Here is a 26,850-nt window from a genome sequence, read left to right as displayed (position 1 = left end):
GTTCACACCATCAGGACAAGGTGCTTGTGCCATGGCAGCCGGATCAGCCACCCCCCCAGTTTCTCAACTTACCATGTATTCTTAGACACTATTGTAGAGGGTATCATGTCATTTGCATGTTATTTTGCTAGAAGAACCACCCACTGGTCAACATTTTCAGAATAAATGACAAACAGAGCTATACTATGGCTGGAGGATGTTTGCCATCGAGTCTGGTTCAAGATTCTGGCTCTGGTACACATCCAAAAGGTACATGGGCTTGGCGGCGCTATTTAAAGGGTCATTTGAAGGTCAATAAGATGTGTAAAGGAAGAGAAACTGTTGACTACTGTCTTATGCAGGCATGTACTGGATCATAACTAGGCCCAGGGAATTTTCTGTTATGTGGTCGTAATCTCACAGAATTTCACGTTACGCAACATTGTCGTAATCATGCTATTATGCCACAGTGCATAATTACGTGCCATTTACAGGAAACATTTAGTGTGCAGGAACAATGTGAACCACTAGAATTCAGGGCGCTGCTTTTTTGGCTCGAAATACGTCCTTCCATCTAAAAGGCATTTAGTATTACAATTTAGAGCCAAAGGCTGGTTTTGCATAATTTCATGTAATTGCAATACATTTTTCTGAAATTTCACATAATTACACAAAAGAGAATTTGGGCGTATAGCCATTATGAAAATGATAGTGCTCCCTAGATTCCTTTACGTGTTTCAAAATATCCTGATGCTCTTGTCGCGAGCTGTGTATGATACTTTGAGTTCACGGATGACAAAAATGGCCTGGGCGGGGAAGCAACCCAGAGTGAGATGGGAAGTTCTCACCGTGCCGTAGGATGTGGGCGGCTTAAATGCGCTAGATCTTGAACTGAATTATAAGGCTGCCCAGAGTACGTTTGCACAACATTGGGTCCATGGTCTGCATGGTTTGTCACATCTACACATTGAGAGACGCAGCTGTCTTGTCTCCCATACACTCTCTCAGACACTATTTCGAAACTCGATACAACGCCATATTATCGTTAATTCTTTTAACGTCACGGTGCAGGCCTGGTGAAGTCTCCTGGAGAGACAGGCAGGTTCTCTCCTCTATTTGGCACACATCCCATTACACTGGTGCTCCTGGTTTCCGATGGGTCAGGAGAGGGGGTGTTACGTGCACTACGTACACCAGGGATTAGCACTATGGGTGACTTCATTAAAGACAGTGCGATGTGTAGGTGTACAGGAAGGGTCATCTGCACATTCACCTGTAACTCGTTATCATTACCATAGAGCCAGAAATACATTATGTGACTTACTGGGTGGCGACATGCTAGAACCTCCTGATATGCCAGGCTGTCATCCCTATTACAGGTAGAAGTCCCCACAAGAATGCTAACGCAATTTTATGCATTTGCGCAAAAAGCGCTCAGACCTGAGATGATGGTGTGTCTACATTCCCAACGATATTTGGGCAGACCCATTAACGATAACCATTGGCAGTATTGATAAACTTTAAGCATATCAACCGTATCTACTACACCCTAGAATGGCTATACCACTATGGTCTGCGTGACTCTGCGAGATGTCAACGATGTGGGGTAGAGGTAGCTGGATTCGCATGGCATTGTCCTGGAGTGCACGAATTCTGGCAAGCAGTTTTCCATGAATTGGAAGTCATCACAGGTTCAGCATTAGAGCTAGATCCGATGTTGGCTTTGCTGGGATACGACCAAGAAATTGAAAAAGAGGTTCGACATTTGATCGCGATTGGTCTCTTACTGGCCAGGCATCAGGTGGCAATGCGTTGGGCTTGAGGTCCAGTACCGAAGCTTGAGGAATGGACTGCAGATATGGTTTACTGCAACACGCAATCAGATGTGTATGGTGAATTGCTCCCACCTCAGAGTCGCCCTAGGAATTACTGGGGCCCATACCAGACAAACTTAATTGGCAAAGAAACAGGCGAAATGGAAGTGGATACTGGGTGATGGCTGGGAACGACTAGGAGATGTTAATAATGTCTTTCCACAATAATACTGTCATGCATGATCCTAGAAATGATTTATAGGAGCCACGATGGCCATAAGACGCCTATACAATGAAATACATGTTTAACTGTACTCTGATGTAATAGATCCCTTTTACTGTGACACAATGTCACCACTATTACGGTACAATCCAAGTTTGGGAGTGTCAGACTACTAACCTTGCTGTATATTACTATGGTCGTTGGTCACTATGGTTCTTCAATGCTGTTGACTGTCAATGCATACATGTGTAACAGGGGCACCCAGCCAAAGCATAAGTTATCTGTAACTTTTTCAAATAATAAAAAAATGAATACGCAAATGAGAATTATACAAATGTTGCCCACTGTTAGACCTGGCATCATTGGCGTATGTCTCCCTTCCCCTTTACTCTTCATATCTTGTATGTTGGCTGGATGTAGATGCTCTGGGCGGCGTGCCACTGCTAATCAGTGCCACAGCTCGAATGCTCCCTGTATATAAATGACTGTGTGAATAAGGATAACCCTAATGCTTACATCTGTGTAGCCTGTTCATTAAGGATTACTTTCTGTCACCCCATCCAGTAAGGACCATTTAGATATTGCATGTTGTGAAATGCTTTTCCTGGAGACGCTGTAGTTTCTTGCCTAAAGCTTTACTGCAGGCTGTTGCGAGTATGTGTATTGGCCGTCTGGTTTTGAGAGCGGCAGGGCCAGCTGTGTCAGACCTGGCAGGAGAGAGAGAGAGATCGGTTGTCCGAGCATGGGGAGGGGTGACTCTTTGATCCGCGCAGGGCCATGCCTGGCAATGTGAATGATGACTCCACCTCCCACTGGGTGTCTGATAGCAGACTCCCTCATTCTGAAAGGGCAGGATGTCACCTCTTAAACCAAATGCTCCCCGAGCCCACCAAACTTGTTCTGACTGGAGTCAGTGATTTGCGATCTTAGAGAACAAAAACTTTTTAGGTATAATAGGCTGCACTGTAACTTTGGCCAAGTGTGTTCTTTCTGGATGTCAAGACGAAACTCTGTCCGAGTTAACAGAGGAAAGGACTTTGAAACTTTCACCAAGCTTGCCGAAGAAACTACCCGAGGGCCTAAATCGAGAGTGCCTCCTGCAGAAGTCTCAGGGACATTAGACTTCACCCCGTCAGCCATCGGAATTCCTGTGCGAGGAATCCTACTTGCAGGTGAGACCTCCGTCGAGTAATCCGGAGTCTCGAGTTCTACTGTGAGAACCGCAGACTGGGCACCTTTGACACCTTTGCTGATCCTGTGCAGGCCGCTGCAGCTATGATAGAGCTCCCGCCGCTGAGATCCTGCCTAACTTTGAACCTTTGAACCTTTTGCTCAACCTGTGTGGGCCGCTAAAGCTAAGAGAGAGCTGCTGCCACTGAGAGCCCGCCTAACTCTGAACCTTTGAATCTCTTGTTAAAACCCGTGTGGGCCAACGAAGCTAAGAGAGAGCTGCCGCCGCTGAGAGCCTGCCAGAATCTGCCCCTTCGAGCCCTTCACTGAACCTGTGTTTACCGCTGCAACTAAGAGAGAGCTGTAGCAGCTGAGAGTCCACCTTTGTGCCAGCCGGGCCGAGACCATCCTACGACGTGTGGGCCTCCGCAGCCAAAAGAGAGCTGTAGCCGCTGAGTTCCCACACCCTTTGCTACTGTGCATCATCGTGACTTGTCCCGTGGGCCGCCGCAGCCGAGAGAGAGCTGCAGCCACTGAGTGCCCGCACCGCTTTGCTACTTTAGCATCCTCGTGATTTGTCCCGTGGGCCGCCGCAGCAGAGAGAGAGCTGTAGCCACTGAGAGCCCGCACCCTTCGCTACTGTGCATCAACGGGATTTGTCCTGTGGGCTGCCTCAGCTGAGAGAGAGCTGTAGTCGCTGGGAGCCCGCACCCTTTGCTACTGTGCATCAACATGATTTGTCCTGTGGGCCGCCGCAGCTAAGAGAGAGCTGCTGCCGCTGTGAGCCCACCATGGAGCTGCATGACGAGAGTAATCGCCACCACCAGCCCGGGACGCCGCAGCCGCGTGCTCCTGCCACTGAGCGCCCGGCTGTCCCGAGTACCCGAATTATTGTGGGTGCACGCTGCGGACCTCAGCCGCCAAGACTTGTGGTCACTGGGAGTCCGCCGGCCACCGTCTCTGCCTCTTCGAGAAGCTGCGTGCTGTATCCCCTTTCAACGACAGGTATCTGGTGCGCCACGGGTCGCGTAGGCCCCGGCCCTGAACTCAGTCAGTGATATGCCTTGGTGAATACATTGTTGTCTCTATGAGTCCCTAAGGGTTGACATGAATTGTAGTTGTTGAAACGCTTTGAGAGTTTTGAGTTAAACTGTTAGATAAAGATATTATTTTTCCATACCTACCCGAGTTGTGTCCTTTTGTGGTGTCATTACTGCCTTATTGTACGTGATCATAAACGCTTCACACACTGCCTCTGGGATAGGCCTAATTGCTCGTGCTACGTTACCACAGGGTTGAGCAGGGGATGTCAAAGGGGATGGGCCACTTGCCCTGACTTAGGAAGAAGGGTCCCTATTTGGATGGTGGCGCCGGCCATTGCCAACTAGAGACCCCCATTTCTAACACCCACCTAATAATAACATCCTGCGTTTGTTATCGCTTTGGACACAAGTCATTTTGGTTCCAGAATTCTTGAACTGGTGTGGCTTCTCTATTGTTTATCTTTCCCATGGCATGCTGAGGGAGTGTGTTGCCACTCAAAAAATCAAGCGCTATAGACCTCAGGACAGATATCACTCCTTGTCGCAGTAAATAGCTTCCGGGTCCTGGGATTTACTTGGATGCTTGCTTCCGTTCATGTCCTTTCACTGTAGAATAGTCATCACTAGCTTTGCTATTTTGTGTTCAGTGCTGTTATTTAATGATGCATGAAACGGTTCCTACAGCACTCAATGCGTGGTAGGCAGTTTTGGCAACAAATGCGTGCTATATTAAATATACTACCTACATCACTGGCAAACAATTTGCAATTTTGGTTTCAGACAACTCAATTTGCAGAGCGTTACCTTGCCAAAAAATGACGTGTGACCTACGGAATATAGACGGTAGAACAATGTCCCTAATGAAAGTAAAAACAGAAATCACACTCATCATGATGGGGCAGAAAGCCGCCTTGTTGTGGTGCAACGTTTGTGCGGTACAGTGTTTGCACTGCAGTTCACTTACTCACCTGGCAAGAGAAGCCCAGAGGAAAGCTCCAGTAAAGAATAAGATATCCTGGAAAGGTCTGTTCTCTTTTCGTGCATTTGACAGTTTCATTTTCTGATAGTACAGATAGTAATATAAGGCTTTACAGCAAAGAAAAAATGTGCCCCAAATGCATAAATCTGATCATCAATTTCACTCACCGGAGTGCGCCTTCCTCTCAGTGTAGGCCTTACACTAAGATGTTGAAGTGCTGCCTGAAGTGCAGTTCATTACTTGCCCATAACCACAAAGCAGCTACCAGTGGGCTTGACTGAGGTGTACTATCCTAAAGGACTGAATGGAGTCCACAAATGTTCCTCCACTTTACCAGCATTTCAAGCCTCTTTGATTTTGTAGGCCAATGTACAGACCTCCTTTACTATTCACAAATCAATCCCAGTTGACATGGGAAGGCATCAGCCTTAGTCCCTTTTTCTGTATTTGATTGATGATTGAGGCATAAGTTAATAGGCATAACAAGAATGTGAAACCACTAGAGCTATTGTCCACTTTCCACTAGCGCAGAAAGTGTGTTTACTACTTCACTAGACTGCAACTGAAGGAGATGAACTGAATGTATGACCAATGGGAGTGGATACTTGGATATCTAGGTCTCCCTATTCTTTAGTCAATAAAATAATGTTGGTGATCAACACTCTTTTTTGTGTCTGCTAGATGTGGTGGTATTTCTTTGCTATGATGGCATTCATGGTGTTCTGCTGGGATCAAGACCGTCTCTTGCTCTCGATGGAGTTTGCGTCCCAGAGTGCTAGCTCTTAAAAAAAATGCTGATTGTATTACTTGCGTGCATGATCATTTGACAGTAGTCATTAGAAATATGTGTACCTCTTGTTTCAACTTTATTAAAGAATTGAACACAGTATTTTTCTTTTTTTAAATCTTTGAGTGTACAAGTGCCCCAATCAGTTTTTATAGCACATCACTTTGCCAATAGTCTGGCAGTTTTCAGGAATCAGGGGTTCTTGTGATCAATTCAGTGTTATTGGTCACAAACTGTAGTGCGTCAGTAAGTACATTTTTTTCAATAACAGGTTGGTATTTGGATACTAGGCAAAACTGGCAACTTGAGAAGCACATTAGAAGTGTCCATACACAAACCTTCGATGGGCCGAAGCAACTCACACACCACCATCATAAAAAAAGAAATCAGGGTTTTAAACTCTTTATTTAAAAAACAAAAAGTACATTTTTTGCCACGATTTTGAGCCACTATCTTTATACAGCTCTAACACAGCTGGGTCAAACACTCCAAAAAAGTCATCCCAGAAAAAGCACTCCTTTTTCTTAGTCAGCCCTCCCCACCAACAGAAATAATTACAAAATGAAAACAAGTACCGTGAATGCTCAGTCAGTTACAATTTTTATACAAAACGATTATTTTGTTACAGCACGGACCGTCAAAAATACATGGGGCGGGCTAACCGTCACCAGTCGGGCACAAGCAACGTGAGGATGAGGAGGAGATGAAGCAAGCGATTTCCCTCGGCGGCAGGAGGCCGAGGTCGTTTTGGCATGGTACAGTGTGCCCATTTCATCTTGGGCCCGCCGCTACCATACCAGTGGGTAGCCAGTGTGGGGGGCTCAAGGGGCCAGAGATGTATATCAAATCTGAATATCAGAGTCCATTTTCTGTGGGTAACCCACATCTTCCACCAACAAAGTAAAATATGGTTATAATTCAGTCTTAAATTCTTCTTTTCAGCCAGAGAGGCAATTCCCCAATAATCCCATATGACGGGAGCATGTGCCAGGGTTTAAAGCAATCTAGAGCCCTGAGATGGAGTTTGTGGCGTCTGCAGATGCGCCCAAGGACACCTTCCAACAGTCCGAAATCTTCGTAGAATTGCCACCAGGCTGGATCTAGGTATGCCACCCAATGACGGAAGATAGCGCCCAGTGTGGCACCAGAGCTCTTGCCCTCACTCCAAGATGAGCTAGGCCTTCTTTTGTATTCCAAGTCAGACTTTGGAACTTCAAGTCCCACTGTATTAAGAGACCTAGAACTATCAAACATTCCTCAAATGTATCAAGAGAACATCATCTTCCAGCGACCTTTTAGAGTTGGGAAATCACAGATTATAAAAAGCACAATCACATTAGATCACCACGGTTGCATAGCTGCACATCAGAAATAACCTATACCAAAATGGCGTAGCAAGAATTGAAAGATTATGTGGGGGGGGTAAGTTTTTTCTTTACAAAGTCACATAAGTCCTATTTGTGCCAAGCCAAGACTGTTCACATGATCTTCTATGGTGGCCCACAGTGCTTAATTTGAGTCCTTGGTTTCCGTTGCTTGGCACCGCCACTTAATACTCAACACCGGCACGAATGGCAGTCCACCACATGGTGGCGCTGTCTGCCTAATTTTGAGATGAGCACTACAATAGTGTGTAATAATTCAAAATACATTAAAAATGAATAATACCTGTCACCCACGCCACTCCTGTAGCTTTGTGCGGTCTGAAATAGTCTGAATTGTCACACTTGTAAGAGTGTGGTGGTTAGTAGTTGTGTTGGCACTGGTATTTGCAGCACTGGCAGTGTCAATGGGTGGTGCAAGCTGCAGTGGCCTACTGAGAAGGGCACTGATACTATAACTTTTTACAAATTAAGCACTGCCTGGTCCATACACATCGCAAACCTGGCATCAGCCGAACACATACACTAGCTTTTAAAGGTGGTATTACAAGTTGCAAGAGTCTCAGGTCTGATCTCAGACCAGTTGCCCTGGAGTTTTGGGGTATTTCTTTCATCATCCTTATTCAAACACATCTGGGTTGTAGGGAAAACACAATTTGCACAGCTGGTGAAAGAGTAAGAGGTTGACGCAGAGCCACAAGTTCTACCCTTGGCACCCCAACTTTGTAAATTTGAAGAACAAGGTACATGGGTCAGTTAAAAATAGTACTTTCCACCTCACTAATGAAAGGTGTGGGGCAAATGGGGTTTGTGAAATGGGAAATTGATTAGAGGTCTGCACCTCATACCAGGGACTATCTCGACTTAAACACATCTGGGGTGTTCTACCTCAAATGTCCACAGTGCCCCCATTGCTTCCTACCAGCTTCATGATAGCGTGTGATCAGAAACCGTATACTGAAATAACCTACAACAGCCCCTTGTCGTTGCTACCCCGGGACAGCTTAGGCCAGGAGCGTTCTGTAGGAAAGCGAAGGAGCTGAAATATTGCATGCGCCTGATCACACAGAAGGCCCTACTGACCCCTCTGATGGCGCTACTCAGCTTCTACAGAGCCTGCGCTGCCCCTGTGACAGTGGCATGTCTTGGCTATGATGTGTGTAATGTACTACGCTCGCAGCGCAGGAGGTTTCAGCGCATGCACAAGCAGCACTACCACTACAGGAGATATGAGCTTGTACACAGAGGGGGCTGCCCCTTGGATTGAAGGACCTGAGCTCCTACAAATACAGTGCTACCCAGCATGAACCTATGGCGACCTGGGCTCCTACGCAGGCACAGACAGTTTCTACAATGTCCCCTGGGGGGGAAAGACAGTCCGGCTCTTCACCCAGCTTCAAAGGCTGAGCCTCTTCCAGCACTGGTCTGGTATCAACCGCTGGACGTGATCCTACCTGACCCATCAGTCTGCGCTACTCGCTCATACCCTCATGGCAGCAATCAGTGCCTGGCAGTGGCTTGGCTCTACCTCCCAGCTGCACCCAGTGCTTGATTTGCAAAATAATAAGTGCCAGGGCCCCGGCCAGGAGGCCACTACAATGTGCACCACCCCTTGCCGGTAAACATCCTTTACAACAAAACTTTTTCCACGCAGTACCTTTACAACGCAGGAATTACAACGCAAGTCGTTACAACGACTTGCGCTGGAGGGCGCTGTAGGATAGGGAATAGTTTAATTTACTATCCAAAACCTTCCCTACTATCCACGGGGACTGGAGTTGGCATAGTAAATTAAACTATTCACTATCCAGCGCCAACCGAAACCAATGAAGTGCTGGTGCCGAGCATCGGAAACCACTGGCTCAAATTAAGCACTGGCAGCACCCCTCCACTGCTGTAAGCAGCCGTGCTGTGAAAGAAAGTCTCTGGAGCCAGACCATCTGAAGCCCAAGTGTATCGTATCTTCCCAGTGACTGATGCTCCCAATCCTACCTGCCTTATTACAGGCCTATCCCCTCACGAGCTCCATCGCCCCATTTAATTTATATGCTTGTCCTGAGGAATGGAACCAGAGTCCTAGGCCTTGTTATTGTGCCATTCTGCACCTATTCACTAAATCCTTCTGTTAACTGCCATTCGGTGCCTGATCCCTGCAAAGTGTCTTTCAACTCTGGGGTAACAAAGGGTAACCTAGTCTCAAACCTCAATTGAGTGCCTGATCATATGATGGAGTTTTTTTGTGACTTCATCTCAATGACATTTTTGTGCACCCCCTTTGGGTGTTGGAGCTTGTGGTGATAATAATTCAGTGTTCTTACCTCTTAACTAAACCTTCCATGAGCCACCAATGGGTACCGGAGTATGGGATTGTGTTGTTCTGTAACCTCATCTTAAAGAACGATCCTTCTGTGAGCTACCATTGGGTGGCCTAGCACCTTCTGATTGCACGCACTGTACCCTCATCTCAATGATTAATAAGCTGCAGGCCACGACTTGGTACATGTCAATGGCATGGTGCCCTTGACACCCATGTTTCCAGTAAACTCATCCTCAAGGAACCATAAGTGGTCAAAGGGCCTTTGATGTCAGGCCCATGAATAGCTCAAACATCTTAACAGGACTCACAATGGCCCCTTCCTTTATAGGGTCAGAAAGTAGCCAGCACCACCAGGCAGGGTGTAACATTGTTCCTTCCTCTCAATAATACAACCTTGGTGCTCCTCTGCTGAACTGGGAGTCTTACAGCGGGTGCAGGTGGTTGTGACATTGGTAGGTTGGGCCCCGGTGCCATACTTTCAGAGGATCCTACAGTCAACAGAAGGAATTCTGGAGATTAATAGCCAAGCCGCTGGCTTCAGAAAGGCCTGTGGGGCCTGGCACCAAGTCAGTGACATTGAAGGCCAAAAGCCTCACTTACGAAAGCCTGTGCCACAGACCTACAGCCTGATGGGAACATGTGATCATCTGCCTTCTGCCGTCGAAAGCTTTGAAATGCATTTGTGAGTAAGAGTCTAGATGGTGATGGGGGTAAATGAGTAGTTTCGGGAAGTTGTCCAGTGCTCCCTCTCGAGTCCATTTACTCTTTGTGTTCAAACTTACGTCGTTCTTGGCAACCATGGATTGGCCCTAGGAGGTAATGAGGATTGCAGTTACTACTTTTGCTTCATTTTCAGAGAAACTGAAGTCTTCAAAATGAAAAGCAGGAGGCAACAGTACCCAGGTACCTCAAGTACTAGAGGTTAAAGGGCCCATGGCCAGAGGCAGTTCTATGTCAAGGACCCTGGAGGGAGTGGCCTTAAGGTGTGGTCATAAATAGCCACCAGAGGGCGCAACGCTGCAACAAACACACATGCCAACATTGTACAGCAGGAAAGTTGGAGATTTTGAAAAAAAGAATTGGGGAGATGCAGTTTCCTCTTTGACTTGTATTAAAGCAGAGGTAATTTCAGGTAGAGGCATAAAATCAAGCCATTTTCGGCTTCAAAAATCACTAGTCTCTGGCCTGAATCGGATCTGTTGGAATGTATAAATAACTACATCCGAAAGCTGTTGACTGCCTGATGGACAGAATGACATTTTGACCAGGGAGCCGGACACCCTTGAACTTGAGTTGGTGAAGGGCACCGGTACCCAATGACTAAACTAGCCTGGTGGCTGTAGCAGGTGAGTACCTATGACTTGAAGCACAGTGGGGCCCGCTAAAGGGGTTAATGTGCACTAATACCTATTGACCTCAAGCATTCTGAAGATAATAGGGGCAAAGGGCACCACATCCAAATGGCGTAAATGAAGTCAAAGGTTAAATGCGTCAAAGGTCAGCAGACGAACAGGCGTCCGCTGGGCGGGAGAGTTAAACATTTGATGCACTGCGTCCGAAGTGAGGGGCGCGAATGCCCTACTGTTGCTCAGGGGTGTGTTTCTGTGGCAAGCTCTTTGATCGCTCACCGTCCTAAAAGCTCCCCTGAACCTCAACAGGACCGCAGAAAAATACCGCTCGAGTCTACGGTGGCGGAGCAGGGTCAAATTATATTGGGTTCCTTCGCAAAGAAGTCATTTCCCATGACCCAGGTATTTCCATTTCTGCACGAGGAATGCCCCTGAAAGCTCTCACTGCATTTAACAGATGTCAAGGGGGGTATAATGCCCCTTCCCGCTGGGCCTCGTCTGGGGTTCTGCTGTTTCTTCCATTAACATTCATTCAGTCACTATCGCACCTGGAGAGAGGGGCGCCCGAGTGCAGGACTCCGCGTGGACCTAGTCTGTATTTACTTTAAGGATGAGGGCGCCATGCACCCAGTATGACCATTAGGAAGTATTCTATCAAAGAAGCTCTGGAAAGGACAGTAATTTCAGCCTTAAAAAGATCATCACTGCAACACACACAATGCTAACTAAACTGCGTCATACTTTCTGCGCCTTTACACACTTCTAGCAAGAGGTAAAAGAACCAGGGCGTAGGCCGTACAGAATAGCGCCAATAGGATATTTTACGAGCTATAACCCTAAATGTAAAAAAAAACACAAAAGACGTGAGCTGCGGCCCTCTACTTCTGAAGTGTACGAGAGCCAAAACAGAGGCCCAGCCCTGAGCCCTTTGTGGTCCCTGCACAGATCTGAAAGGTTAAGTGCGCTTTTACACAGGTGGGCAAAGTGGCGTTATCTCAGCCCACATGCCCCCTCAAAAGTTAGGGTGAGGAAAATCGTGGAGAGAAGGCAATGGCACAATCTGGCCAAATGAGAAAGCCAGGATTGGAATGTAGGTCTTACAGTTCTATACCTTAGGGCAAGGTGTCTGAAGTTGTTCTACAAGCATAAATCAATCCTGTATCTTTAGGAGAACTACTTCCTGTATAAACAATTCCCAGACACTGTGTAGTAGTGGCATCTGGTCTTCCAGCAGTGTTGGCGCTCCCTGACCTATGACATCATACCTCTTCCAAGATGGCGGCTACCTCACAGTACCAATACATGGGCTTTCACTATAGTATGTGATGGCGGAGGAGTGAGAGCGTGTACACGCATAAGTGCATGAACGCTTTCGGAGAGGCGATTAAAAATCTTGTACCTTCAGTTACAAAATGTACCACTGTAAAGAGAGAGATTATCTCAGACTCCTGCTGCTTTTGGGTAGATTTCTCTACGGAAATATATTGGCCATAAAAGAAGTTCATGCTTGTGACTACTGTGGTCTGTTGTTCAGAATGTACCATCATGCCCATTGAAATCCATTTTAGTTCTCTTTTTTGCTGAACTAAAGCTGATGGGAAAAGCGAATGCGACCATGAAATTAAGGGTTTTCTCAACTTGTGATTTCTATTCCTGGAGGGACGGCCTAATGCTCTAAGGGAGAGCCGCAGAGCAGCAGGGTCTCCTACTCACACATGATCAAGTTAACAGAGTGCAAAGATGCTGCCCAACTCTAGGCCGCCCAGGAGAGAAGAGCAGAACAACCACTGTGACTGGTGCAAAAGGTAGGGGTTATATCTAAGCGAGATCTAAGTAAACCTAACTCTGCCTTAAGTCCCTTCCCCTGAGTTACGCTCCAGGAACAAGTGAGTTGGACATTGACATAGTCATTAAGAGCTATCCTCATTACTCTTCCATAGCCAAAGTCTACATATTCCTGATAGACCCAGAACTCTTCTAATCTAATTCAAACCCGTCCTTCGTCAGCAGGACCTCTGTAGCTTTTTGTACAGTTTGCCATGCTCCCCACAGAAGGCTAAAGGCCTGATTACGAGTTTGGCGGATGGGTGGAATGGAACATGATGGAACTTGTAATATGGCGGACGGGATATCCGTCACTTTTGTGATGAAGTAACCCATCCACCAAACTCGTAATCAGGCTCTAAGACATCTCTTGCTTGCCCTTGGGCTTTCTATTCATGTGCATCAGTCCCTTCCATGGTGGGCATCTCCTCAGCAAACTTCGGCACTCTTCATGTTCGGCTTCCCCGCCATGTACACCACACAGCAAAACTCTCCAGTGTTATACTTTCCTCAATCTAAATATTGATCCCGCTTGTGAAATCCTGACACATCTGCTTCTGCATTGAGGTAAAACAGTAAACCACCTTGAGATGGAATGCTGCTTTCTTTCCTCCTATCCTCACAACCTCTGTTTAGACCTAAACCTGAAAAATGTGCCTGACCTCCAAGATAGCATTCTCTTTATGCCTGTGCAAATAAAATATCCCCCAATGGCTATTGGAATGTCATAGCGAGCAGTTCTGTACACTTCCAGGTATTACTGCCCTAGGGAGTGGGGTCGGTTTTAGTTTTCCTGTAACGTTGGAAAGTTGTAATACTAAGAAGTGGTCAAAAGCTACACTGTTTAGCTTCTAAAGTTAGCCATTTTGAACATCCATTGCCACCAGCCTGTTTACGGTTAAGCATCAGATCTGGTGTTGCGCTTCGGTCTTATGTGACTGTGACGCTCTGCGTTGCACTTCAGTACCTAGGAGAGGTTAACTTATTTACTGTTCAGCACTCCACTCTGGTCATCTTTTATTTTGTCTTCTACTCTCTAATGATATTGAGTGCTTTACCCTACAACCATTGGATGTATCTTTGTGTATTTCTGGTAAATTTGCTACTGGTCTTCAGCATCGACTGTGGTAATATGTGTCTACTCACAACTCAACCGTGGTGCTTTGTTTTTGAGCATTGTGATGTTGTTCTGTGAGTTTAAACTACAGAAGGTCTCTTTCTCGCTGGTTTACACTCTAGCTTAAACCTTTACGCACCACAATGCGACCCAATGCTTGAGCCAAATTGTGCCAGGGACTAAGAGTGCGGATGCATCTTTAGGCTTTGGCACTCTTTGGGCGATCTGGTCTTTGGCCACCGCACTGGGAATATTTGTATCCTTCTGATGCCAGTGATTGGTTGCCGGCTTACCTCTGGCCTGGCTTTGCGAAAGTCGAAATTTCTAGATTTTTTATGTCGTTTCCCACACCTCTTCTGTTTCTTTCAAAACACTCTCTATTCTTGGCCAGCTGAATGTAACACTGCTTCATTATAGAGCACCACTTTGAAAAACTCTCCTTTCAACACTTTTGAAATTGGGGAACTTTGTCATCAATGGAAAATGATGCGGTGAGCTTGGAATGTTTGCAATTTCTCTTAATCAACATGTTAAGTCAAATGTCAGCCTTGTGTTGTCCTTTAGAGTCCCAGACAACGCAAGACTCTTTTGGTTCATATCAACAATTACACCTTGTCATAAACACACTTAAAAATGGCTGAACACGTAGATTTCAAGGCCTTGTATCAAAAGCCTTCTCTGTAGCTGGCAGGGCCCAGCTGAGTGGACTGGGCTTTACAGTGCAAAAAGACTGAAGAAAGAACAAGTACATAAACATACCCCTTATCTGCCACTTAGAATTGCAGAGCATTCCCTTCCATGAACAGAACAGGCACATACACCAAAAGTTCATCAGATAAGTCTGATCGCTGAAATATAAATTTGAGAGAGCTTCAAATGGCGTCGCCTCTCCCACGTCGTTGAACATCATGCATGTTACCTTTCCTTACACGATGGCTGGATTCTGTACATAGGTCTGGTAGCGAGAACGGTAGGGCCGGGTTGGCGCCAGAAGCAGGGTGATAGAATGTGCCAGTCCAACCTGCCCCTCCACCCGTCCCTCAAAATTAAACATAGACAAAAAATAGACAGTAAACATACCAAGCAATTCCAGTGTTTAGGGGTGCTCTGGAGATAGGAGGAGGCATAGAGAGACACGTTGTTGACTGGGCGCCGTAGCGTTGTAGGAAGTGGAATGCAAGTTCACTGTCGCCAACCACCAGCCATTTTCAGCAAATGTAACACTGACACCACCGGCCCAGGAATGGGATCACGTGTAAGGAACTCAAATGGACTCAAAACACAAAAATCAACATAAAACAGTTAAGACAGAAGCTGCCAGCCCTCCCCTGAGTCCCTCCATGGCCAAAAGGCGGCTGTCGAGTCTATATCTGAACCTCGTACAGGGGATGGTGTGCGCGTTGCATTCGTGCATGCATGTACTGTGCCATGGGCTTGTGCGCACGCTTCGCTCCTAGAGCCTCATGCGCCACACTACACATACCACTCCTTTTTGGAAATAAACGATCCGTCATTTTGGGACACCATGTTGTCGACCATGTCTATCTGCTCAGGGTCGTATTGAAAGCTGAGTGTCCGATCATCGGTGTACTCCTGCGTGTCCCCCTCGTCCATGGTCAAATATGGGCGCTTGGACTCGTCGTCATATTTTGGCCCTAGCTTCCGACCTCCTTCGTCTTCCTCTTCGTAGCTGGAGGTCAGTTGTCCCAGCTTCTTCTCGTCATCCGAGTCCTCGGGGTATTGCAGGCTCTGGGACATGGGTGGGTGCTGCGGAACTCCAGCTTTGCTGTAGCCATTGCCGTAGATGTGTTTTTTGGTGTTGTAGTCTCCCTTGAAGGTATGATGCCGGCGCCTCAGCACCACAAAGAGGACAACAGCCACCACCAGCACCAGCACGACTCCTCCCACAACGCCCCCAATGATAGCCATGGGAATAGCCGGAACTGTAGTCGTGTCCTGCTGTCCTGTAGGAGTCGGGATGAAGGGAAATTCTGGGTAGGAAAAGACAGATGGAAGGGGGACACAGGTCAGTCCTGAGCTACGTTCTCCATCACTTGATTCATCATTCTTATTTTTGTCATAGACATAATTTTGTTTTGGGAAAATGAGGGATAGGAACAAGGAAGGGTAAAGCAAGGGAGGGAAGGAACGTGCACCCCCCCACCTCCCACAGCGTCCTCAGTCCCACTAATGCAGGTCCATTCATTGCAATATATTAGAGAAAAAGTAGTGATGTTTCATTTTTGCATGCAGATGTGATCTATTTCAAAGCGACCAAGTAAGCAAGACACTGGTATGCAAGATGCTCATTCAATTAGCATAGCGAGAAAAAGACCCAATAACCAATAGGGAAGCGGAGACAAAACCTTCAAGAATTGAGCAGACAGAAAACAAAGACACATGGAACAGACAGCTAAAGGACTCAAGCTTCCCAGCGTACAGACAAGCAAACAGAAATCACACAACTTGACACTGGATAAAGTGGTAACTGATCTGCACCTGAAGCCAATGGTGCAAACGCCAGCCAACCACCAGAGAACATGTGATTGGAATGCCGGTGCAGGCGCATTGATGCCTGCTTCACAGATACGTACAGCCATGGACTTAATTTCTGAACCAATCATAACAATAATCGAGCATTGTATAGATCCATGCATGTTTATTTCCCCCAAGGATTATTTGAGTGTTGATTTTGTTCATGTCTGTGGGTCTTTGTTCTAGCAGAGTACCAGAGTTTATGAATGTATTTACAAGGAGCAGTGGTAGAAGGGGAGTGACGTGCTTGAGTGTGAACTGAATGAAGGGGTTTGTGCAGATGGCATGACCTCTGTGCCAGTAGCTCTGCTAGTGTAGGGACTGCGTCCTTTGTCTGAAAATAGTTGGATATGGGCTTAGTGCCAGTAGTTCTGCTAGTGTAGGGACTGCGTCCTTTGTCTGCAAATAGTTGGATATGGGCTTAGTGCCAGTAGTTCTGCTAGTGTAGGGACTGCGTCCTTTGTCTGCAAATAGTTGGATATGGGCTTAGTGCCAGTAGTTCTGCTAGTGTAGGGACTGCGTCCTTTGTCTGCAAATAGTTGGATATGGGCTTAGTGCTAGTAGTTCTGCTAGTGTAGGGACTGCGTCCTTTGTCTGCAAATAGTTGGATATGGGCTTAGTGCCAGTAGTTCTGCTAGTGTAGGGACTGCGTCCTTTGTCTGCATCTCGTTGGATATCGGCTTTGTGCCAGTAGCTCCGCTAGTGTCGGGACTGCGTCCTTTGTCTGCAAATAGTTGGATATGGGCTTTGTGCCAGTAGTTCTGCTAGTGTAGGGACTGCGTCCTTTGTCTGCAAATAGTTGGATATGGGCTTAGTGCCAGTAGTTCTGCTAGTGTAGGGACTGCGTCCTTTGTCTGCAAATAGTTGGATATGGGCTTAGTGCCAGTAGCTCCGCTAGTGTCGGGACTGCGTCCTTTGTCTGCAAATAGTTGGATATGGGCTTAGTGCCAGTAGTTCTGCTAGTGTAGGGACTGCGTCCTTTGTCTGCAAATAGTTGGATATGGGCTTTGTGCCAGTAGCTCCGCTAGTTTAGGGACTGCGTCCTTTGTCTGCATCTCGTTGGATATGGGCTTTGTGCCAGTAGCTCCGCTAGTGTCGGGACTGCGTCCTTTGTCTGCAAATAGTTGGATATGGGCTTGTCAAGGCACAGGCCTTCAGATGCACCAAGATGGCTTCTCTCTCCGTGTGGACAATTTCTGGTGTCAATGAGGTCACGCAACATATGAATGAAGGTTAAATGGGACTATTTTCTAGAATTTTTGTCCTGCCCAATGAGGTGCCAAAAATGCAAACAATATATTAACCCCCCTCCCCTTAGGTAAATTTCGATTTACTGAGAACAGTCAACAGCTATCGTGGAGACAAATAGAGCTTGTGAAGCGAGCCCACCCCAAAATAGCTTATCCTTTTTGAAAACTCCAGAGACTACCAAAAAAAGTGTTGTCGCTCTTCCCCGATTCCACAAGCATTCTGAGCCAATCTTCAGAAGGCTCAGAACAAGTTCTCTCTCTGTACAAGTGGGAGACAATCTCTCCACCTGCTCATGCATCTGTGGCCTGGACCAACTCAGGTTGTGCAAAGATTGCCTTTTAACCAGAAAAGTTTTGTGAAGCTGACGATTTTGTCCCTGTGTGACTTTTGCAAAGGTTTGCCAGTTTGATGTTGCCTAAGTCCGCACAAAGCATTGCTTTGAAGTGACAGATAATTATAATAGCATATCATGATATTATTAGCTCTAATCAAACCCGCCCAAGCTGGTTGATGTATGCAGAATTTATGTGTACAGGTTTACCTTTGGCAGACATTTTCGATGCATATGGCATTGCACAGGAAAATAACACAAGCTTTTATCTGTAAAGCATAGCATCCGCAGAAACATTTTGTTAGTGTTAGGTAAGGACAGCACATGCTCTGTATGAACTGTAAAAGTCACAACTTTCATGCAGCAAAGCGAAATACTCTGTAAACTTTGATACTGCAAAGTTTTTCTGAAACTTTGCAAAGCTTGCAAACTCAACAGATCCCTAGGCTAACACCAGTCCCTCTGTCCGCCTTTCCTCAATGAAAATGAAACCGCGAATATCTATCACGACACCCATGTATTGATCAAGTGTTGTGAGCACACCAGGGACTTTCACAAGAGCTGTGCGGATGTTGGTCTACTTTGCAGGTGCGGCCCTTGCAGGTAAAAGAGGTGGGGTGGGGCGGGGTGTGGGAGATTTGACATACGACGACGATAGACACAAATAAAAAAACATGTTTTTATATTTAAGAATCTGTCGTTGTCGTATGTTGAATCCCCCCCACCCCACCCTACCACTCTTACCTGCACGGGCCGCACCTGCTACTTTGCTTCACTATGACGTGGGTGCAGCTTACCAGCTTCCGGGCTATATACCAACCTCATACTCGTGCACGCTTCACTCTACATCACTGCAGCCAACTCCATGCAACAAGACAATTTAATACAGGAGCCAATAACCTGCCATGGAATACTCACACTTTTCATGCTACTTGTGTACTCCACTTTAAAAACACCATCCACCATCTGCCCCTTTCATCGGCTGGACCAACCTTAAGCTAACCCCTAAAAGCCTGGCATGCCGTGACCGCTCTCTAATAACTCTACACGCTTGCAATCTCCCAATCCCTTCGTGAAATCCACCTCCAACAATCTCTCATCACCACCCAAGTTGGTCCTCCCCAGCCTCATACAGAAGTTTAATTCTCAGCCTTCTATTTTTTCTTGCTACCCTGTCCCCTTCACAGTGCTCCCCTCCACCAACCACTCTGCTCTAGCTACCTGTAACACTGCTGTACACCGGCCACTGACCCTACCACCACCCACACTCTGCACCAAGTAATGGTGTGTGCCGCTCCACATAGCACTATGCTTTGTTGAGGACTACCCCATCCAGTCCTGGTAATAAGAGTAACACCAAACATCACCAACCCCTTCTCCGTCCTATCCCTTCCAGACCCTACACTACCAGTCGCATTACAAGTTATCAATTACCAACCCCTGCTTAACCTTGTCCCTCTCAGACCTCAGGCAACATTCATCCATGCACTTCACCCCAAACGCCTTCTGGCTTTGCAAAATCGTACACATTTCCTACCCTGAACTAAAGTCTACCGGCTACCAGCACCAACCTCCCACAGTGCTGCCAGATGCTGCGCTTTACATGCACCAGCTATCATAAATCAGCCTGCTCTGATCACCGGCATTAGGCCAACACCGTCAACTACCTCTAGGAATGTACTCCATCTACACTGCCAGCCACCAACCAGCCCCTGTCAGGTTGTTTACCAGGTGTGATGGCTCAGTATGCTGAACATTTGCCCCATCATGAAGTGGTCCAAATGTCTCAAGTCTGAGTCCTGTCAAGGCCAACTCAAACTTTCAAACGTCGAAAGTATATATAAATGGAGTACACATACATTGGGTGATAGTAACACTTGTCATTTACAGTGCTTTGAAATCGCAGTATGAGGCGCTGTATAAAAATAGACTAATTATTAGAATTACCATCCACAGATAAAGTTTCATTGAACATTCTTCAGCCTCATCCTATAACAGTGGCTTCTGACCTCAGTGCTTCCTTTCTCTGCATTGGCCTCAACCTGCCTTTCCCTCTAGATGCCATACGCCCCTTTTCTGGCTCACTGCTTGCCTTCATTACATCAGCCCTGGCATGCACTGGCATTTCCATCTGTTCACCTCCACCATACCCGTGTCAGACATCCACAGAGCTCAAGATTCCCAGCTCCATGTGGTAGTCGATCATACATTCCAAATCATCACTTTGCATTCTGGGACTTCTAGTCCTTCTAGTCTAGACCTTTAGTTCTAGAAGAGCTGCTCTGGCACTTTCGGGGCAGGACAGGCCTTGTATTCCACCGGGCATTTCCCCGGTGGACTGGGGCCATTGGAGAACAGTTTTGAAAGCCCCGGTGCGCTCCTGATGCCTCTGTCACTTTCCCCAGCTTCCGGAGTTTACTTGCAGCAGACACAGGGAGAATTTCCTTTCAGAGCGAGGTGAAGTGAAAGAGAACAGAGAGAACACACACAGAATGAGAGAGAGAGAGAGCAGAGAGAGAGAGAAAAGAGAGAGAGAAAAGAGAGAGAGAGAGAACAGAGAGAGAGAAAAGAGAGAGAGAGAGAGCAGAGAGAGAGAAAAGAGAGAGAGAGAGAGAGACAGAGAGCAGAGAGAGAGAGAAGAGAGAAGAGAGAGAGAAAGAACTGGGGACTGGAGCGGACTGGTTTGAGCATTTATTCCGGGCTGCTTTTGGCTCGCTGCCCTGGACCCCTGCGTTTTATGGACAGCTTTCCTTTTACAAGATAATTTTATGGAATAAAACAAAAGGCCTGACCTGCAAGATTGCACCAAATACTGCGTTTTCTCTGTCCCCGGAGTATTTCTTTTTAAACATGAGCTACCCCAGGGATCAGTGAGAGGCCCCGCAAAGGGTTCAAACCCTGGTGCCATGCGTGTAAGCCGCCCTTACCTAGTCTATACCGGGGTAATAAGGGCTACACGCTATTTCACGGTAGTGCATTTAGATGGGCTGGAAGCGGATGATACAACACCCGAGCATTTGCTGCGCAGAGCTCGTGCGCACCGTTTCTGTGGTTTATGGCAACGTGCAGCCATTTATCCTAATTATGATGCGACTTCTAAGAAACTGCTCGTTAAAGGTGCGGGGAAGCAGCGTGCCGCCTGGAAGTCAGAGAGGTGAAATACTATGTTTGATGAGACGGGTGAGGTGGGGCGGGAAGGGGGAGACATGCTCCTCCATTCCTTCCCACCTCAATGAGGATGGCACGCAGCTCTCGATCCCTTGTCGAAAGCCTGCACCAATTATCGTCTGCCCGCCATTCCGCGGGCCGCAGAGGGTCAGGCCGGGGAGGGCGAGGGTGGTGACGGGGCCGCTGGCACTCAGGGTCTCTCTGGGACGCAATGTACGCCAGTGCTTTCTTCTCAGCCCGTCTGTTGAAAGCACCGAAGTCCTGAACTAGCTGCAAGGAGTGGAAAGTGTGCCCTGGTCACGTGACGGGGGAGCCCGCTCCTGCTGCACTGAAAGTTGATTATTTGTGCACCCATGGTGCCAAAGGAGCACGTTCTGTAGTTTCTGCCTGGGTTAAGCATAGCCAGAAGGCCTCAACCATAAGTAACAAAAAAAACAACACTCAACCAATACCTCAACTGAGCCAAGGCGTATGGTACATGCTATTAAGCTTTGTAAGGTGCAGAGCTGATATGAAGATGGCTTCTTGGCACTGTGTACAATCTGGTTGCAGATTCGCACACCATCTTAAGTTGCCGCGTCGACCAGAGCCGGTGCCCTCTTATGGAGAGGTGCTTCGGGTCTGCTCAGACTCTATAACTGTGCTGTATCCTTTGTGTGATGCCAATCTTGAGGAGTACGTGCAACTGTCAGAGGGCATAGGCTGTCAGTGACCACGTTAGATGTTTAGTAGCAACATTTTATTCACTGAGCTGATGTGTGTGATTGTAGGGAGGGAGGTTTATGGCTGCTATTTGCTGACCTTTGACACTTTTGCAGGCGGATTTACCAATTCCACAGATTTCCACTCAACTCCACCACCAGGGCACAAAATCGACCTGAAAGCAGCCAAGCCACCACAAGGAGCCATGTGAGTGACAACAACGCGCTGCTACTCAACTGCCACAAACATAACCACAAAACGTATACCAGAATGAACTTGTTATGTTGTGTGTATTTGTAAAGGGCACTTTCACCCACACTATCACCCACAAGGGTATCCTTGTGGGTGAGTCAACATTTCCACACCTCAACACACACAACAAGAGAACGCTCTAGAAGTAATCAGCCGAGAATCCAGAACCATACATGTGACAGTGTGGTGTTCTTTAACAATTTCAAAAATAATCACAACACCTTTTATCTAAACGCACTTAGATCCAACGTCTCCATACCGTTACTTTCACACAAACCAAGAGAATACCCAGTGCAAAATGGATGGCAACAGGTTGCTTTCGTAATAGTACTAAACGTAACACAAACATCTCAAGTGTCACAACATCTAATACCCCCATACAACCCATTCTACAACACCCACTGAAACCGGTACAGTTAAATTTGCTTCAACACTCTAGTACACAACCAGCACAACAATTACGCCTACACAACACACAAGGAGCAACTCTACCCCACAGTTGCCAATTTATACTACAACTCACCCTTGAATACTCCACTACCCTACAGACATTTTGTTCAGCTTAACCTATTAACCTAGGACTAGGCAGTTGCCACCCGTCGGATCATAAGGGCAACAAGAAGCCTTTCTTTTGGAAGTGTACGGCTGGATGAGCTGACATTGGCTCTAATTAAATTCTGACAAAACCGAACTAAATGATAATCTGGAAAAATCAGAACCTCTGCCGACCTTCCCTTTGGTGAAAGGAGTTTACTTCCTGTCCACCTCTGGGCAGTTCAGTGAAAAGTATGGGAGTCCCAATTGATGCTAGACCTCGTCCACATTTTCCTCGAACAAACGTAGTCCTCTTTTTATACTTCTTCACTTAGAGAGTAGAAACATCGTCACATCAGCACTCACTGTTTCCTGCCTTGACTTACGCAAATCTGCACTTATTTCTTAAAGCATCACATATACCTTGCTTATGGCTGTTCAAAATCAAGCAACATGGTTGGCTCAAAGAGCCTCCCAGTATGCCAACCAATCCTGCATTACAACACTTTGGTGGCTTGCATCATTTTGCATGTCTTATGCATTGTACATAAACCCATCTAAGGACAGCACCTGGGTTTCTAACTAACCGTTTAATGAAATACTGTCCTTCAACATTTTGTTCGCTTTGCCATTCAGGCACTGTTTCAAATTCTGAAATTTCACAGAATATGGTAGAGTTGCTCCTTCAATGTGGAATCAACTACCAGCCATCTCAAAATCAATAGGTCACTTGTGCTTCAGGAAAACACATTCAACATGGCTGTTTGCACAACGTCTGGCTTAATCCTGTTTCTGCTCCTTCTCTAAACCTTTTCAATTCTAGCGCCAAGAGGCCCTCTGGGAGAAAGTGTGCCTAACACAAATCCAGATCCAAGGTAAGCCTTCTGACTCATCTCTCATTCACTCTGATACGAATTCTCATCTTTCACTATACTAATTCACCACTAATACTTCATAGTATCCGGAGTAGCGTGCTACTCACCGAAAAAGTGCTTCAACCCGTCATCAGGGGTAGCACGCTCTATATAAATGTAAGCATTTTTCCCTCTTCTATCCCTCCACTATCCTTCTCAATACAAATAAATTAATAACATATCCACCACTCAAATTACTTTCATATTTCACTATACTAATTCACCACTAATCCTTTATGGGTTCCGGAGTAGCGTGCTACTCGCTGAAAAGCGCTTCAACCCGCCATAATGGGTAGCAAGCGCTATATAAATAAAAACATTTTTCCCTCTTCTATCCCTCCATTAGCCTTCTCAATCCACATAACTGACTAAAATATCCACCACTCAAATTACTTTCATATTGCACTATACTAATTCACCACTAATCCTTTATTGGTTCCACAGTAGCGTGCAACCCGCTGTAAAATCGCTTTGCCGCCTCATCAGGGGTTGTAAGTGCTATATAAATGTAATTACAATACAATACAACTATACACACGTCCTACAAACAAACACTAACATTGCCGCCCAAAAACACAAACATTCACAGCACACCAGAACCAACGATGCACTGTAATCCACTTTATGTGTGCAAAGAAGCCCGGAATTATACAGAAAATAACAGTTTGGACAGACAATAGCACAGCAGAAGTGTGCTAGATGTACACTTGTGAAGCAACCTCACTTAAGGAGCTAGAGAGAGGTTACTGTGAATCTCTTCAGCCCCCTCAGGCTCAGAGAACCCTTAGAGTGGACTGTTTCAACTGGAAGACTGCAGCGGGCAACTGAACCCCTCCAGATAAGAGAGATCCAGAGTGTTGAAGCCCCAAATATTTGTACACTACAGAGACTACACCCTGTCGCTAAATACTGCTTTCTTGGGAAGATGTACTATTGACAGCACCTTCCGCCTAGTCAGATCCTGTGATGGAATAGACCACTCCTCAAAGTGCAGTTCTGCTCGCAGCAGCTTATTACATGCGCAGAAGGTCTGCATGGCGTTGATAGCTAGACATGGAGGCAAGAGCTTAAGTGCACAAGGGCTGTAAGTGCTATATGAATGCTGCAATACGATATCTTGGGCGACCAGCAGTCATGCCCACCTAGTACTTGAAAATGCGTAACCCATTATTAGCAACGCTTCTTTTCCAAATCATGTGATCAAGGGCAAATAAGTAACTCTCTGCACTGCATGTCCTTTTAGGGCTTAGAACTTATAGGGCACTTTGAAATGAGCGAGATATCAGTGTGATCCGCACATTTACCTATCCCTTACCGCCTCTTTGTAGCTGTGAACCACGTGTCCAAGCATCACCCCAGACTCTAATCAGCCTAAATCTAACTGGCAAACAGAAAGAGAAAATGAGACATTGGTGCAACCCGGTGGCCCAGTAAAAGGAGTGCTTGGGCAGCACGAAGACAGCTTTCTTGGGCACCACTGACTGGAAGACAGATCCCGCTTATCAGGTTGCCTACGCTGCCCACAATACTTGCACTTCTAAACAAAACACAAAGGAGACACACTTTTTCAAGGACAAAGATTACCAGCAGATGCATATAACAAATAGATACTGACCACTGGCGCCAAGAATAAGGCAAGAAAATACATGTGTGCACACGCACAGCTAAAGCTGACAGAGTGTCACTGCGACAGGAAGATAGCCAACCTATCCACACCCGAGACAGGCATCTCACTGATTTGTTTTCTTCCTCCCTCCGGCTTCTCGATCTGTCTCAGCCTGTCCTGGGTTTCATGCCACCCTGGTTCACATCCCACTGCCTCTCCCAGCTCTCTACATGTCATCAGCAAGAGACAAAACTCCAGCCTCTTCCTCCCCCTCCCCCCTTAAAGCCTCCAGCCATGTTTAGCTGTGCCACGGCCTGGCCCAGATTATCTTTGGTTTGGACGAGTTCACAATGGGCCTTGTGTTAGGCAAGTGTGGGCTGGTGCCTGCATCCTGCCTTGGATGTGATGCATCCTGAGTGTGCAGTATCCAGTGTCCTCCATCTCTTCACCTGCGCATTCCCAGCCCTCATCCACCCTTGCACCTCACTGGGGCAGGGGCGGGCTTGTGGTTCCCCATATGTGGGCACAATAGGGCCAGGAGTCTGCCTAAATGATGTGGAACCCAACACAACCTTCTGATTGTGGAACATCAATGGGCCATGAAGCCCTTTGGCTGTCGCACACCACTGGCGCACCGTGCTTCTCTTCAGTATACATTACTGTTCATACATTTTTGCTTTATTTTTTGTTTTACAAGAAGAAACATGTTCATTCTCTCCTCGGTGCCATGTGTCTACCATTGACAAACTTCTCTTAGAATTGCTTTCGTTGCGAAAGTTTAATTTTCCCGTCGTAAGTGAGTAGTATTTCTTCTAGCTCCAACTTGTGCTATCTATGCAATAAAGGGTAAAATTTAATTGTGCTTGCACTTATATTTCCATGTCCTCCCTTGCTCATAGGTCTACAACGGCTATTAAATTGCTAGTAAGTTTTTGTTTTAGTCGGTCTGTAGTAAGATCTGATGATTGTGCACCAGGCGGATTCATTTGAACAATCCCTATGGTTGGTACAGGGGTAGTTACACGACATGTGACTGGCACTATCCCAACCCACCAGACATTTGATGCTCACTGGAATGTTATGAAGTGCTCGTGTTTATCCGTGGACCATCACAGTTCTGACTAGGTGTTCTCTGTGCCTTCTAATAGTGTTGCGGATATTCGACGGCCACGCATGACATCAAATAAACACAGAACTAAAGAGGGACCAATTAAAAGTGCAACTCAATAGCATGGAGGTTACAGGGGAACTAGGATCTGGCCTAACGGCCAGAGCGGTGGACATCGAAGCGGGGGACCAGGTTCAAGTCTCGGCAGGGGCGCTAAACATCCAGTGATTCTGGGCAAATCACTTAATGTCCCCGTGCCTAACAAAATGAGTTTGTTCGCATCATGTAAAGCGCTCTGATAAGTTTGTGTATTATAAAACTTTTCGACTGGAGAACTGTGCCTGTTCCTGACATTGGAAGGATGCTGAAAGCAGCCAGCCTTGTACCTGCGGCTGCCCGAGGCCACCCGGTGGCCATCAGGAGGGCGGGCCCTTAGTCCCAGAGGGCTTCCCCCGCCCCTTGCCT

The 26,850-nt window shown here is 46.7% G+C and overlaps 1 protein-coding gene across 2 annotated transcripts in view; it reads right to left on the bottom strand.

The window, feature by feature from the left end:
- NECTIN1 (nectin cell adhesion molecule 1) overlaps positions 1–26,850 on the bottom strand; it is a 484,094-nt gene that overhangs the window by 333,177 nt on the left and 124,067 nt on the right. The window contains exon 6 of one of the 2 annotated variants that reach the window (XM_078682172.1): positions 6,382–15,975. The exons of the other annotated variant lie outside the window; for it this stretch is intronic. Within the exon in view, the coding sequence (XP_078538298.1) occupies positions 15,458–15,975 (518 nt within the window). The 3' untranslated portion in view covers positions 6,382–15,457. Of the gene's footprint in view, positions 1–6,381; positions 15,976–26,850 lie in introns of those variants that run through there. 2 annotated transcript variants of the gene reach the window in all.

The sequence above is a fragment of the Lissotriton helveticus genome, chromosome 3_1 (genome assembly GCF_964261635.1).
Source record: "Lissotriton helveticus chromosome 3_1, aLisHel1.1, whole genome shotgun sequence".
In the NCBI taxonomy this organism is placed as follows: Eukaryota; Metazoa; Chordata; class Amphibia; order Caudata; family Salamandridae; genus Lissotriton; species Lissotriton helveticus.
This window is presented reverse-complemented; position numbering and strand designations above follow the sequence as displayed.